Genomic DNA, 15,871 nt, shown 5'->3' on the forward strand with positions numbered 1-15,871 from the left:
AAAAAAAAAAAAAAAAAAAAAAAAAAACCCTAGAAAAAATCTAGGATTTCATAGCAATGCCATTCAGGACATAGGCACGGGCAAAGATTTCATGGCAAAAATACCAAAAGCAATTGCAACAAAAGCAAAAATTGACAAATGGGATCTTATTAAACTAAAGAGCTTCTGCACAGCAAAATAAATTATCATCAGAGGGAACAGACAACCTCTACAGAATGGGAGAAAATTTTTTGCAATCTATCCATCTGATAAAGGTCTAATAACCAGAGTCTGCAAGGAATTTAAACAAATTTACAAGAGAGAAACAATCCCATTACAAAGTGAGCAAAGGATATGAACAAACACTTCTCAAAAAAGGACATTCATGTGGCCAACAAGCATGAAAAAAACTCAACATCACTGATCATTAGAGAAATGCAAATCAAAACTGCAACAAGAAATCATCTCATGTCAGTCAGAATGGCAATTATTAAAAAGTCAAGAAACAGCCAGGTGTGGTGCTAACAGCTGTAACCCCAGCACTTTGGGAGGCTGAGGCAGGTGAATCATCTGAGGTCGGGAGTTCAAGACCAGCCTGACCAACATGGAGAAACCCTGTCTCTAATAATACAAAACTAGCCAAATACAAAATTAGCCGGGCGTGAGGGCGCACACCTGTTATCCCAGCTACTCAGGAGGCTAAGACAGGAGAATCCCTTGAACTTGGGAAGCAGAGGTTGCGTTGAGCTGAGATTGTGCTATTGCACTCCAGCCTGGGCAACAGGAGCAAAACTTTGTCTCAAAAAAAAAAAAAAAGTCAAGAAACAACAGATGCTGGCAAGGTTGCAGAGAAAAAGGAATGCCTGGCCAGGCACAGTGGCTCATGACTGTAATTCCAGCACTTTGGGAGGCCGAGGAGGGTGGACCACGAGGTCAGGAGTTCAAGACCAGCCTGGCCAAGATGGTGAAACCCCACCTCTACTAAAAATACAAAAATTAGCTGGGTGTGGTGGCGGACAACTGTAATCCCAGCTACTCGGAAGGCTGAGGCAGAGAATCACTTGAACCCAGGAGGCAGAGGTTGCAGTTAGCCAAGATCATGCCACTGCACTCCAGCCTAGGCAACAGAGCAAGATTCAGTCTCAAAAAAAAAGAAAAGAAAAGAAAAGAAAAGAAAAGAAAAGAAAAGAAAAGAAAAGAAAAGAAAAGAAAGAAAGAAAGAAAGAAAGAAAGAAAGAAAGAAAGAAAGAAAGAAAGAAAGGTACAGCAAGTAAGAAAATGTGGTACATATATACCATGGAATACTATGCAGCCATAAAAGGTAATGAGATCATGTCCTTTGCAGGGACATGGATGAAACTGGAAGCCATTATCCTCAGCAAACTAATGTAAGAACAGAAAACCAAACACCAAATGTTCTCACTTATAAGTGGGAGCTGAATGATGAGACACATGGACAAACGTGGGGGAAGAACAACACACACTGGGGCCTATCAGTGGAGGTTGGTAGAGGGAGAGGATCAGGAATTATAGCTAATGGATGCTAGGCTTAATACCCAGGTGATGGGTTGATCTGTGCAGCAAACAATCATGGCACATGTTTACCTGTGTAACAAAGCTGCACATGCTGCACATGTGCCCTGGAACTTAAAAGTGGAAGAAAAATTAAACAAATAAAAATTTCAAAAAAAGAAATTACCCATGTATGCTCATCAGCAAACTGTACATACATCAAAGGCCGACTGCGGTGGCTCACGCCTGTAATCCCAGCACTTGGGGAGGCCGAGGCAGGCGGATCACGAGGTCAGGAGATCGAGACCATCCTGGCCAACATGGTGAAACCCCGTCTCTACTAAAAATACGAAAATTAGCTGGGTGTGGTGGCAGGAGCCTGTAATCCCAGCTACTCGGGAGGCTGAGGCAGGAGAATCACTTGAACCTGGGATCTTGACTTACTGCAACCTCCACCTCCCGACATAGTGAGACTCTGTCTCAAAAAAAAAAAAAACTGTACATATATCAGTAAACTGGCATTATCATTCACACATCAACCTCTTTTTTTCTTTTTGAGACAGAGTCTTGCTCTGTCACCCAGGCTGGAGTGTAGTGGTGCAATCTGGGCTCACTGCAACCTCTGCCTCCCAGGTTCAAGCGATTCTCCTGCCTCAGCCTCCCAACTAGCTGGGATTACAGGTGCCCGCCACCACACCCAGCTAATTTTTTTGTGTTTTAATAGAGACGTGGCTTCACCATGTCAACCTCTTTTTTCAGGTAAGCATCACTCACTTGCTGGGAAAATGACCCACTTCTATGTCATGACAGCCAAAGAAGGCACTGCTCATGGAAGGGCCACATGAGTGCCCAGCAGAAGACTCGGATGCCCTGTCTACCTCACATTCAGCCCACCTTCCCTATTTTAGATGGCAGCCCTATCACCCACACCTGTCCAAGCTCAAACCCCTAGCTTCACGAACTCTGAGAGCTTCCACATCCCCCATATCTAGAATATATGGGTAATGGGGTGTGCCTGAAGGATTATGGGATATGAGAAGGCCAAAGCAGTGAAAGCACAAGGCACACCTTCAAGGGGTTTAGATTTTCTCCTAAATCATATGAGGAGTCATTGGAGGATTTTAAACCAGGAGCAACATACTGGGGTGGAAAACTGTGGGCAAGGCTGGAGGAGGGGTTTACCTGTGAGAGCTCCCTAACCCACTGCAAAAAGTCCTTGAAAGTCCACTGTTAACTATTTCTTTTTTTTTTTTTTTGACGGAGCCTCTCTCTGTCACCCAGGCTGGAGTGCAGTGGCCGGATCTCAGCTCACTGCAAGCTCTACCTCCTGAGTTCTCGCTATTCTCCTGCCTCAGCCTCCTGAGTAGCTGGGACTACAGGCGCCCGCCACCACACCCGGCTAATTTTTTTTGTATTTTTAATACAGACGGGGTTTCACCATGTGAGCCAGGATGGTCTCGATCTCCTGACTTCGTGATCCACCCGACTCAGCCTCCCAAAGTGCTGGGATTACCAGCGTGAGCCACTGCGCCCGGCCAACTATTTCTTTATTCATACCCTCATCTCTGTTCCTAAGGCCACTCCACAGTGCAGATCTTCATCACCCTTCACATGGATTCAGTTTTCAGCTCCCTAGTCTCCCCACCTTCTGTCTCTTGTTCTTTCCAAAAACATTCTCCATGTCACCACCAGAGTTCTCCTTTTAACCAAGTCTGATTATTTCAGTAGTCCCCATACCCCTGCTTAAAATCAGTAGCTGTGTAGCTTTGTAGCTCCCACCTGTAATCCTAGCTACTCAGGAAGTAGGAGGATCACTTGAGGCCAGGAGTTGGAGGCTGCAGTGAGCTATGACTGCACCACTGCACTCTTGCCTGGGCGACGGAGCAAGAACCCCCATCTCTAAAAATATAAAAATAAACAATAGTTTGACCTGGAATTCTCTGAACATTCTGTGCCTTGCACCTCCACACTTTTGTACATGCTGTCTCCTGTGTGAAAGGTCGCAGGAGACAGCTATATTTGTTTTCAAAATTCAGCTCAGACACCATGTTCTCTGTGATACTTTCCTAAGCTCTCCTCCCCTACAAAAATAAAGTTGCCCCATTTAGGTCAGGCGTGGTAGCTCATGCCTGTAGTCCCAGCACTTTGGGAGGCTGAGGCGGGTGGTTCACCTGAGGTTAGGAGTTCGAGACCAGCCTGGCCAACATGGTGAAACCCCGTCTCTACTAAAAACACAAAAATTAGCCAGGTGTGGTGGTGCACGCCTGTAATCCCAGCTACTCGGGAGGCTGAGGCAGGAGAATCGCTTAACTTGGGACATGGAGGTTGCGTGAGTGAGGCGAGATCACACCACTGCACTCCAGCCTAGGCGACAAGAGTGAAACTTCGTCTCAAAAAAAAAAATATTGCCCCATTTGCTCTTATGTACCTCTATCAGTGCACAAATTATGTTGCATGACAATTATTTGTTAACATGTCTGTCTCCTTTCTGGACTATAAATTATGGAATGGCAAGGGCTAGACATCATTCTTCTTTGTTTTGCAGCACTAAGTAAAATATCTAGCACACACATAGCATGCCCTAATTAAATTTTTTGTAAGGTAGGGAATGTATGAAAGCTCTAAATTAAAGCCCTTCTGTTGCTAAATCTGAAGAGTCTGCCTAAGTTCTCACTTAGGCTAATCAGAATGTCTTCATAGGTCCTAGCATCTGACTTGTGTCAGGTGCTTATTAAACAGTGCCAGAAGGCTAGGTGCAGTGGCTCACGTCCGTAATCCTAGCACTTTGGGAGACCATGGCAGGCAGATTGCTTGAGCCCAGGAGTTTGAGACCAGCCTGGGCAACATAGTGAGACCCCATCTCTATAAAAAAAATTTAAAAACAAAACCAAAACAGTGGCTGAAAGAATAAACCCATGAATCATATGTCACTAAATTCTTAGTCTTGGTTGCCCTTCTGAACCTTCTTTAGATCTCTATGTTCCCCTGAAGTTATTAAAGATAGAACAAAGTCCAGATATTACCTATGCAGTAATATCTCATTTATCTAACCATAACTACTCAGATGAAGCCAAGAAACAGGAAGAGGAACAGGACTATAAGTGACCAAGAAAGATAGTAATTTTAAACATAATACCTTACACTTGAGTCATAATTTATGGTTTTCACTGAATCTCATTCCATTCTCACAACAGCCTGGAATTAAACAGTCAGTGCACTTGGCTCAAGGTCACATAGCTATTGAGCCCAACCTCAAACACAAGTGTGTGCACAAGTGGTGTGCACATTTCACTCTATCAGAGTAATCTCAAATGTGTGTCACACATCTGTGCACAAAACTCCATGCCTTTTACTCACTAAAGAGCTCTGCATATGAACCATAACTGTGGCTACTTTGCATGTATTATTTTTGTTTTGTTTTGTTTTGTTTTGTCTTTTGAGAGAGTCTTGCTCTGTGGCCCAGGCTGGAGTGCAGTAGCATGATCTCTGCTCACTGCAACCTCTGCTACCTGGGTTTAAGTGTTTCTCCTGCCTCAGCCTCCACAGTATCTGGGATCACAGGCGCCCACCACCACACCCAGCTTTTTTTTTTTTCTTTGAGACAGAGTCTCGCTCTGTCACCCAGGCTGGAGTGCAATAGCGCAATCTCTGCTCACTGTAACCTCTGCTTCCCGGGTTCAAGCGATTCTCCTGCCTCAGCCTCCCAAGTAGCTGGGACTACAGGTATGCACCACCACACCCAGCTAATTTTTGTATTTTTAGTAGAGACGGGGTTTCACCATGTTGGCCAGGATGGTCCTGATCTCTTGACCTCGTGATCCACCCGCCTCGGCCTCCCAAAGTGCTGGGATTACAGGCGTAAGCCACTGTGACCGGCCTTTGCATGTATTCTTACAAGGATATACAGGCACATGAATGTGTACATGGGTGAATGAGGGTTTGAACATGTATGTCTCTATACCTAAATTAGAAGCAGAAAATTGGCCAGGTGCAGTGGCTCACGCCTGTAATCCCAGCACTTTGGGAGGTCACGGCAGGTGGATCGCCTGAGGTCAGGAGTTTGAGACCAGCCTGGACAACATAGTGAAATCCTGTCTCTACTAAAAATACAAAAAAATTAGCTTGGCGTGGTGGTGGGCGCCTGTAATCCCAGCTACTTGGGAGGCTGAGGCAAGAGAATCTCTGGAACCCAGGAGGCGGAGGTTGCAGTGAGCCGAGATCACGCCATTGCACTCCAGCCTGGGCAGCAAGAGCGAAACTCTGTCTCAAAAAAAAAAAAGAAGAAGAAGAAGCAGAAAATTAAAAAGGGGTGACTGGCAGAGGTAGGCACAATGCCAGAATCAAGGAACAAGAGCTGTCAGAAATGACACAGACAAAGATAGTTAAAATAATAGAATTCTAAGGCTGGGAATGTGGCCCATGCCTGTAATCCCAGCACTTTGGGAGGCTGAGGTGGGCAGATCACCTGAGGCCAAGAGTTCAAGACCAGCCTGACCAACATGGAGAAACCCTGTCTCTAATAACAATACAAAAATTAGCCAGGCGTGGTGGCACATGCCTGTAATCCCAGCTACTTGAGAGGCTGACGCAGGAGAATCACTTGAACCTGGGAGACAGAGGTTGTGGTGAGCCGAGATTGCACCATTGCACTCCAGCCTGGGCAACAAGAGTGAAACTCTGTCTCAAAAAAAACAAAAAACAAAAAAACCTCAGTGAAAACCCCCTTCTTACAACACAAAGCGGTGCCTTCCACCCCTCCCTGACTGTTGCCATGTATGACAAACATACGCAGAGATGAGTCCAGGCCAGACCCAAGGACACACAAAACACAGAAGGACCCCACAGAAGACAGCCAGTTCTCTACACAACAGTAAAATCAGGGAAGCTGGAAAGGAAGTTGAGGAGTGAATGGGGCAATACAGAAATTGAAAGAAAAAAGGACACAAGCTGACGGGAGAGCAGGGAGCCAATGAGCAATTGCACCTGGTGCAAGATTCCTGTGCCCCAACTGCTACAGCAGCTGCCCCTCAAACTGACAGAATGTCTGAGCTTCTTCACAGTTGTGGGGTGGAAGGCATCTTTAAGGTCCTAGGCTCTCCCAGGTTGGAAGGGCATTTTTCAAGAATAGAGGCATCTGAGGGATGGGGCTGTGGAGAATCACCATCTCAGCACCTCCAGTGGCTTTGCTGAATGTACAGATTTAAATAATATTTTATTTATGAGATGGAGAAAAAGCCAAGGTGGACTGAAATAACAGTATTAAAAATCTTGCCCACAGAGGCTGGGTACAGTGGCTCATGCCTGTGATCCCAACACTTGTGTGAAGCCGAGGCAGGTAGATCACTCGAGGTCAGGAATTCAAGACCAGCCTGGCCAACACAGTGAAAACGCATCTCCACTAAAAATACAAAAAAATTAGCTGGGCATGGTGGCACATGCCTGTAATCCCAGCTACTAGGGAGGCTGAGGCAGGAGAATCACTTGAACCCAGAAGATAGAGGTTGCAATGAGCTGAGATTGTGCCACTCAAGCCTGGGCGACAGAATGACTCTATCTCAAAAAAAAAAAAAAAAAAGGAAGAATCTAGCCTACAGAAATACTCACGCAACTGCAAAAGGATATCCACTGGAGCATTATCTGTAAGACTGAGAAACTGAAACCAAGGTATATGGCCATTAACAGAGGACTAGCTAGATAAATAAACTACTTAAATCCTTATAACTAACATGGAATTAAAACATAATTTTAAAATACATCCTTAAAATTAACATGGAATAATATGAAGCATTCTTTAAAAAGTAGATCTGTAAGTAGAAAAGAATGTCACTGATAATGCTAGAGGAAAAGCACATTGTAGAATTACATGTAGACTAGTATGATCTCATTTTTGTAAAAGAACAAAACATACCTCTTTTTTTAATTTTTTTATTTTTTATTTATTTATTTATTTTTTTGAGATGGAGTCGCACTCTGTCACCCAGGCTGGAATGCAGTGGTGCAATCTTGGCTTACCGCAACCTCTGCCTCCTAGGTTCAAGTGATTCTCGTGTCTCAGCCTCCTGAGTAGCTGGGATTACAGGCGCCTGCCACCATGCCCAGCTAATTTTTGTATTTTTAGAAGAGATGAGGTTTCACCATGTTGGCCAGGCTAGTCTCGAACTCCTGACCCCAGGTGATCTGCCCACCTAAGCCTCCCAAAGTGCTGGAATTACAGGTATAAGCCACCACACCCTGCCAAAACTACATCTCTTGAAGGAACAAGAAAAAAAAAAATCAGTGTGCCTGTAGTCCCTGCTACTCAGGAGGCTGAGGCAGGAGGATAGCTTGAGCCTAAAAGTTTGAGGCTGAAGTGAGGTATAATCACATCACTGCACTCCAGTCTGGGTGACAGAGCAAAACACCTGTCTCTTAAAAAAAAAAAAAAAAATCAGGAAGACTATGCAAACTGCTAATAGTCCTTACCGTGAGAAGTTGGGGAAAAGGTGAGTGTTTTTATGTTACATTGTGGTACTGTTTGAAATTTCACACTAAGCATACATTAATTTAACTATATATAGAGAGAGACAGAGAGAGTTGTATATATATAGTTGTATATATATAGTTGCGTGTATAGTTGCATATATATATAGTTGTGTGTGTGTGTGTATATATATAGTTGTGTGTGTATATATATATATGTTGTCAGAGGCATTCCTTTCTATCTCCTTCTTACTCCCAGACTGCACTCACATCCCAGTCTCTGCCCAGCCCTCCATCCACCACCTCCTGCCCCAGCCCTACTTACAGATGCAGGCAGCAGCCAGCAGGCGGCTGGCAGCATAAGGGGCCAAGCAGCTTGGGAAGAGAGGCTGTACCATGTAGTTGGCAAAGGTGATGGCAATGATGGCCTGGCTGGTGGGCTCACTGATGAGCAGGGAGGTCCAGAGTCTGATGAAAGCAAGGAATCCTCCAAAGGCCTCCAGGATATAGGCATAGCTGGCCCCAGATTTCTTAATGGTGGTGCCCAGTTCCGCATAACAAAGGGCCCCAAAGACGGAGAAGAGGCCCCCGACAGCCCAGATGACCAGAGAGAGACCAAAGGAGGCACTGTATATGAGCACACCCTTGGGGGAAACAAAGATGCCCGAGCCGATCATATTCCCCACAATCAGGCACACGCCGTTAAGCAGTGAGATCTCCTTCTTCAGCTTTACCTGCTCCGGCCCTGGGCTGGCCCCATCACCCAAAGGGGAGGTTTCCACCTCAGGTTGGGAGGCCCCTTCATACTCAGTGCTGTCAACCATGGTGGAGGAGAGGAAACCCTTCACCAGCTTCCTGGCATTGCCCTTTAAGGAAGAAAGATGATGCTATATATTAGGTGGTTGGCAATTACACAGAACCTCTACCTGCCTCCAACGCAGGCTAATATGGGCAGCCCACCAACCACTGCAGAGACCTCCAAATAACCTTTTCTCTAGCTCACTCATCAAAACAACCCCAACTTGAATATGTATTTATTTATTTATAGACAGAGTCTCGCTCTGTAGCCCAGGCTGGAGTGCAGTGGTGCAATCTTGGCTCAACTCACTGCAACCTCAGCCTTCCAGGTTCAAGCACTTCTCTTGCCTCAGCCTCCCAAGTAGCTGGGATTACAGGCACCTGCCACCACGCCTGGCTAATTTTGTTTGTTTGTTTGTTTGTTGTTGTTTTTGAGACGGAGTTTCGCTCTTGTTGCCTAGGCTGGAGTGCAATCTCAGCTCACCGCAACCTCCACTTCCCAGGTTCAAGTGATTCTCCTGCCTCAGCCTCCCGAGTAGCTGGGATTACAGGCATGCACCACCACACGAGGCTAATTTTGTATTTTTAGTAGAGACGGGGTTTCTCCATGTTGGTCAGGCTGGTCTCAAACTCCTGACCTCAGGTGATTCACCCGCCTCAGCCTCCCAAAGCGCTGGGATTACAGGCATGAGCCACCTTGCCCGGCCTCCAACTTGAATTTTTAAGAGAAGGCACTCATTCGCCAGAGAGAAAGCATCTGTCTCTCATCATTAGGATATTGCTACCCACCCAACTCACCAAATAGAGAACGAAATCTTGGGCTGGGCACGGTGGCTCATGTCTGTAATCCCAGCACTTTGGGAGGCCAAGGCGGGTGGATCACCTAAAGTCGGGAGTTCAAGACCAGCCTGCCCAACATTGAGAAACTCGTCTCTACTAAAAATACAAAAATTAGCCATGCGTGATGGCACATGACTGTAATTCCAGCTGCTTGGGAAGCTGAGGCAGGAGAATCACTTGAGCCTGGGAGGTGGAGGTTGCAGTAAGCCGAGATCAGGCCACTGCACTCCAGCCTGGGCAACAAGAGCAAAACTCCGTCTCAAAAAAAAAAAAAAAAAAAACTAAATGTTGGTTCTCTCTGAGCCTGCTATAATACAAGACAGGCATGGGGGCAGTGTGGCAGTTCCCAGAAAATAACCATAATGGCTTGACCTGAGTTTTCAGCCTTATCCAAAACCCGTCTTCCCTCCAATTTCAGCTTCAGCGATCACCTGTGCTGAGATACAACATTAGGAACTGATCTTACAAGCAACTAATCTGTGGGAGCGCCTCATGACACTGCTCTTTTCCCTAAAGACTCTATATCTGCCAAACCTAAAGGCTTCAGAAATCTGCTGGAAACCCACAACCATCCTCCTGCCCAAGGAGCATCCCTTAACCCTTAGCTGGAGTCTTCAGCCCTGGCAAAGCCCAAGTAGACCCACCTCACCCTGAAAGAAAACAGGCTATTCTCTTTTCCTCGCTTTTCCTTTCCCAGATACCTTTTTCCCAGTCTCTGGTATTCCAAGCCTCCTGCTATCAGATCCCTCACATCAGCATCGTTGAATCACCCAAAAAAGTATGAATGAGAGAAGGGCGATCCAATGTACAATGAAACCTAGAGATGATTGGAGGCAGCTGATGGCCACTCCCTACCCCAGAGTTGCTGCTGGAGAGATACCACTGCAAGCCAAGGCAGGAAGACAGCTGCAGCCAGGCAGCACATGCTGGAAAACACCAAGCAGGAGACAGCTGAGAGGAAAATGGGAGAGGCTAGTCAAGCAATGGAGAGATATTAGGGCAAGAGGCACTCGGGAGAAGAAGCAATTAGACACTGCACAGCAGCAAAGACGAGGGTAAGCAAGGTGAGTGGAGATGAGAAAAGGGTGGAACGCACACTTACTCCTTGGTCCTGGATATAAGCAGGTTCTCACGGCAGTGCCAGCAGCAGTCAGGAAGAGAAGTGCCTTCCAGGATCTGTGGTCTGATGCTCCTCCTTCCCAGCCAGCAGTAAAAGGGAAGGCCAGAAAAATGCCTATGGATTTAAGCAAGAAGGGTGGAGGAGGTGAGGCGGCCCGCAAAGGAAGGAGTGAGGGAGGGGAAAAGGACTGTTAAGCAACCATCTGTGTCCAAGGTTCACTGGCCCTTCACATCTGCAAAAGGGGTGGCTAGGAGCTCCTGGCTCAGCACTTTCTGTGATAAGAAGTCGCTCTCTCAGGAATCTCCTTTGTCAGCTCTGCTCTGGGACCGGGGGCCCAGAAGAAAGGACAGTCAGCTGGGTGCAGTATCTGTAGCCCTGGGGAAACTGTTCCAGACCAAGTTAGCTGAGGACAGGACAGTAGCCGGGAAGGAATACATAGCACTCTCTCTCTCTGTGTGTCCTCCATGCCCCACCCTAGCCTCTCTTCTCTCTCACCCCAAGCATTTAAGAAAGGGAGGAAGGTTGCACAGTGTGACACAAAGGCTTGTTCCCATGCTGAGATTACAGGAAGTGTAAAAGCAGTCTCTACACCCTGTGACTGGGTGTTCTAAGAGAACTCTGCACACTTCCCCATGCAAAGACAGACTGGGAGGTTGCCTCCAAACCTGGGCCACTGCCCCAAAGTCTGAGCCTCAGACTACTTCAAAAGAAATACAATCAAGAGATCAAATATCTGACTGCATCCCCACCAGACCCACGTGCCTTTTCATTCTTGACAAAACATACCAAGATTTTTGGGATAAGCATAAATTCCTATAAACGACTTCCTCATATATAAGTTTACTCCACTTTCCTAAAAAATATGAAGAAATCAGGCTGGGCGCGGTGGTTCACGCCTGTAATCCCAGCACTTTGGGAGGCCAAGGCAGCTGGATCACAAGGTCAGGAGATCAAGACCATCCTGGCTAACACGGTGAAACCCTGTCTCTACTAAAAATACAAACAAATAAAATAAAATAAAATTAGCTGGGTGTGGTGACAGGTGCCTGTAGTCCCAGCTACTTGGGAGGCTGAGCCAGAAGAATGGCAGGAACCTGGGAGGCAGAGCTTGCAGTGTGCCGAGAGTGGGCCACTGCATTCCAGCCTGGGTGACAGAGCAAGACTCTGTCTCAAAAAAAAAAAAATTTTTTTTAAATAATGAGGAAATCAGATTTCACTGAATTCTGTTGGACAGACAGGCCCAGAACAGGCAGAGAAAGCTGAGCATTTTTTGGAAATCACATAGTTTATGCTATCTTTATTATTTACTTTAAATCTGGTATTCTATTTTACCAACAGAAATAGACCCTATCCATTCTGAAATCCAACTATCTGTTTCTTCTCATATCTCCTCTAACCCTCTTTGGTTATTCTACAACCAGAGAATAGAGATCTAAATATCTCTGGGAGACATCTCCACCACACATCCTCCCATTCTAGCTCTTTAAACTTTTAATTTAATCTAGGAGGAGGATTCTGGTGTGAGCGTTCCCAGAGATCATGCTTCTCCCAAGACAGGCTTCACAGTGATCTGAAATCCTTCTGGAGGAGACTATCCTTTTCTCCAAGATGCTCCTGTAATAATAATTGCTATCACTTATTGAACACTTACCTGGGTCAGACACACTGCTAAGGACTTTAAGCACATCATCTCATGGAATCACCAGAGGTCCTACACTCTTAATCACACAAGTATACTATCTCTCCATCTCCCCATCCCCCTGGCCTGCCCTAGTCTCTAGGCCTTCCTTTTATTTTATTTTATTTTATTTGTTTTTTGTTTGTTTGTCTGAGAGAAGGTCTCACTCTGTCACCCAGGCTGGAGTGCAGTGGCACGATCTTGATTCACTACAACCTCCACCACCTCCTGGATCAAGCAATTCTCATGCATCAGCCTCCTGAGTAACTAGGATTACGCCTGGCTAATTTTTGTGTTTTCATTTTGGTATTTTTATTATTTTGTTTTATTTTATTTTGTTTTGTTTTATTTTATTTTATTTTATTTTGAGACAGAGTCTTGCTCTGTTGCCCAGGCTGGAGTGCAGTGGCACGATCTCGGCTCACTGCAACCTCCGCCTCCCAGGTTCAAGCAATTCTCCTGCCTCAGCCTCCCGAGTAGGTGGGATTACAGGTGCACACCAGCACGCCCAGCTAATCTTTTGTGTTTTTAGTAGAGTCGGGGTTTCACCATGTTGACCAGGATGGTCTTAAACTCCTAAACTCAGGCAATCCGCCCACCTCAGCCTCCCAAAGTGCTAGAATTACAGGCATGAGCCATCGTGCCCAGCCTAATTTTTGTATTTTTAGTAGAGATGAAGTTTCGCTATGTTGGCCAGGCTGGTCTTGAACTCCTGGCCTCAACTGATCCACCTGTTTCTGCCTCCCAAAGTGGTGGGATTACAGGCATGAGCCACCGGCACCACCTTAGACCTTGCTTTTGGACAGGAATGACCTACATGAATTACCTGGGGGAAGATGTAATCAGACTAGATTAAAAAGAAAGAAAGCGCCGGGCGCGGTGGCTCACGCCTGTAATCCCAGCACTTTGGGAGGCCGAGGCGGGCGGATCACAAGGTCAGGAGATCGAGACCACGGTGAAACCCCGTCTCTACTAAAAATACAAAAAATTAGCCGGGCGCGGTGGCGGGCGCCTGTAGTCCCAGCTACTCAGGAGCACTCCAGCCTGGGCGACAGAGCGAGACTCCGTCTCAAAAAAAAAAAAAAAAAAAAAAGAAAGAAAGCCTCTGTCATCCTTCAGTCTATAGCCTAGACTAAAGGCTCCAATAAAGTTTGTTAATCTCCTTCCTGGCTGCCCCTCCCCTTTCTCATTCTTTGCAGGGATAAGAGGTGATTACAAGTCCTCTTGGCAGTGCTGCTATTGCTAGGGTGCCCACTTCTAAAGCAAACAAAAGAAAACACAATCACATCATCACGCCTGCCCTTTTAAGACCAAATTCACTGGCACCAAGGTGCGGGCATGTGTCCTAATATGACGTAAAAGAAAGGAAGGAAGGAGGGACAAAGGAAGGGAAAACTGTGAGGGGGAATGGAGAGAGAAGTGTACAGGGTTTCATTCCTGACTGGTGGCATCTGAAAAGTGAAGTCCTATCCGTGGAATTTTGAGACAGAAATCTGCTGGGGGTAAAACCCGTACTCCAGCAAACAGCAAGCCCTAGTGGTAGCACCAGGAAGTGCTAGTGGACTCTAACCTACTTCAGTCTGCCCATGCAAACTAGGCAAGGGAGGCTGCCATTCATAGAGAGCATGAAGCCCCTGTCTTTTCTCAACCACTACCTAGCACCCTGGACAAGAAGGCACCATCTTTGGCAGCTCACATTTCTCCCTAAGACCCCGGGTCTTAGGGTAATGTTTCCACCATTCAGGCAGCCTGGAACCAACAACACCCCTAGGCTCTCCCAAAGGGGCTCTTCTGCCCCAGGTTTTCTTTTTTTTGGGGGGGGTTGGGTTTTGGGGTTTTTTTTTTCTCCGAGACGGAGTTTTGCTTTGTCCCCCAGGCTGGAGTGCAGTGGCACGATCTCTGCTCGCTGCAACCTCCACCTCCCGGGTTCTCCTGCTTCAGCCTCCCTAGTAGCTGGGATTACAGGCACCCACCACTATGCCCAGCTAATTTTAATTTTATTTTTTTTATTTTAGTAGAGACGGGGTTTCACCATGTTGGCCAGGCTGGTCTCGAACTCCTGGCCTCGTGATCCTCCCACCTCAACCTCCCAAAGTGCTGGGATTACAGGTGTGAGCCACTGCACCCGGCCCACCCCAGGTTTTACATGAGCAAGCCCATAAGATAACAGCAGCCCTTGTTGTCTTTCCCTGTCTGAGATGCATTCATCTCTGAACACCCAGTGAAGATTACAGGACAACACACTCATCCTACAGCCTGTGGAAGAAATTTGGTTCAGAAACTGGCAGCAGGGCCTCCAATATGCAGTGCTGGGCAGAACAGTCAGTGGAGCCCCTCACCCTAACCTCACCATCGAATGGCAACACCAAAACACACTTCCTCCAGGAACTAGCACATAACTTGGGGTCTTGGCTCCTCAGCTGAGCTCAGGGAACTACTGTAAGAACACACTTTCTCTCCCAGAGACCCCATGTCCTGCCTTCCTGGCTCCAACCAGTCTGTGCTGCCTCCCCTAACAACAGAAACAGAAAACAGATACACTCTGGTATGACTAGATTTCCCCATCACTCCAAGCTAGAAGCTCAGCTCCTCCCTCCCCAGTTCTCTGTTTGTTTTTCTATATTCTACTGTGGCTAAGACAGTCTCTTAAAAAAAAAAAAAAAAAGGTGAAACAAAAAAGAAATTGTTTACTCCTGTGGCCAGGGCTTCCATTAAGGAAGGGCTGAAGTCTCTGGGCAGAAGTTTCAGCCCAGGGAGGGACACGGCTGGGATCAAGAAACAGGAGGCTCTTGGGTCTCCATTCAGTCGATTTTTAGGACTCACTCCATCCTCCTCCTGCACTTCCCCTCTCGCCCATTGTCCCTCCTCTCCCACCTCTTACCTGTCCAGTGACCTTTGGGCAGGTGCGGGGAGGAGGGGCTACCAGCGCAGTCAAGGGAGAGGGGAAGGTGCTAGTTAGGAGAACCAACGGTATGGCTCACGCTGCAGCAGCTGTTGACTCTGAGGAGCAGAAAAAGCAGAGGGTAACGGGGACTGAAATGGAAAACAGGAAAACACATGTGTGACTCTGGCCGGCAGCGGGGAGGGGCCAGGGGACGGGCTGGAGCTGGGACTGCCTGGTCAGACCCAGAGGACCTCAATGCCTGCCAGCCTCCAGGCACCTTCTCCACTACACTGGCACCAAATACCTGAGTCTCAGCTCCTTCTCCTCCCTCCCTCAGCCCCACCCCCCTCTTCCTTGTTGCCCTACATTTACTGAGCACTTAAGCTTTCCCCTCCATTGATAGTGACCTCTGATGCCTCTTGCAACTCCCCTCATTCCATTTCCTAATCATCTCCCACTCATATACTATCCTTAGTCCTGCAGAGGGGATACGATCCCATGGTCAAGAGAAGGAAACTTTGCAGTCCCATCTCAAGAGTGTCAGTGCCATTTCAGCCCCTAAAGCAAGCCAAGGGAGGTAAGGCAGGCCAAGGAAGACCAC

General features: G+C 46.9%; 1 protein-coding gene across 4 annotated transcripts in view; it reads right to left on the minus strand.

The window, feature by feature from the left end:
- Positions 1-15,594, minus strand: part of SLC7A7 (solute carrier family 7 member 7) — a 49,058-nt gene extending 33,464 nt beyond the window's left edge. The window contains exons 1-3 of one of the 4 annotated variants that reach the window (XM_017864275.1): positions 15,268-15,594; positions 10,691-10,822; positions 8,276-8,816 (exon numbers count right to left, since the gene is read on the minus strand). In XM_017864275.1, the coding sequence (XP_017719764.1) occupies positions 8,276-8,774 (499 nt within the window). In that variant the 5' untranslated portion in view covers positions 8,775-8,816; positions 10,691-10,822; positions 15,268-15,594. Of the gene's footprint in view, positions 1-8,275; positions 8,817-10,289; positions 10,360-10,443; positions 10,549-10,690; positions 10,823-15,267 lie in introns of those variants that run through there. The other 3 variants (XM_017864277.1, XM_017864276.1, XM_017864278.1) reach the window with 3 other exon arrangements.
- Between the last annotated feature and the right edge of the window lie 277 nt (positions 15,595-15,871).

Source organism: Rhinopithecus bieti, unplaced genomic scaffold (genome assembly GCF_001698545.2).
Source record: "Rhinopithecus bieti isolate Rb0 unplaced genomic scaffold, ASM169854v2 scaffold_74680, whole genome shotgun sequence".
Lineage (NCBI taxonomy): Eukaryota > Metazoa > Chordata > Mammalia > Primates > Cercopithecidae > Rhinopithecus > Rhinopithecus bieti.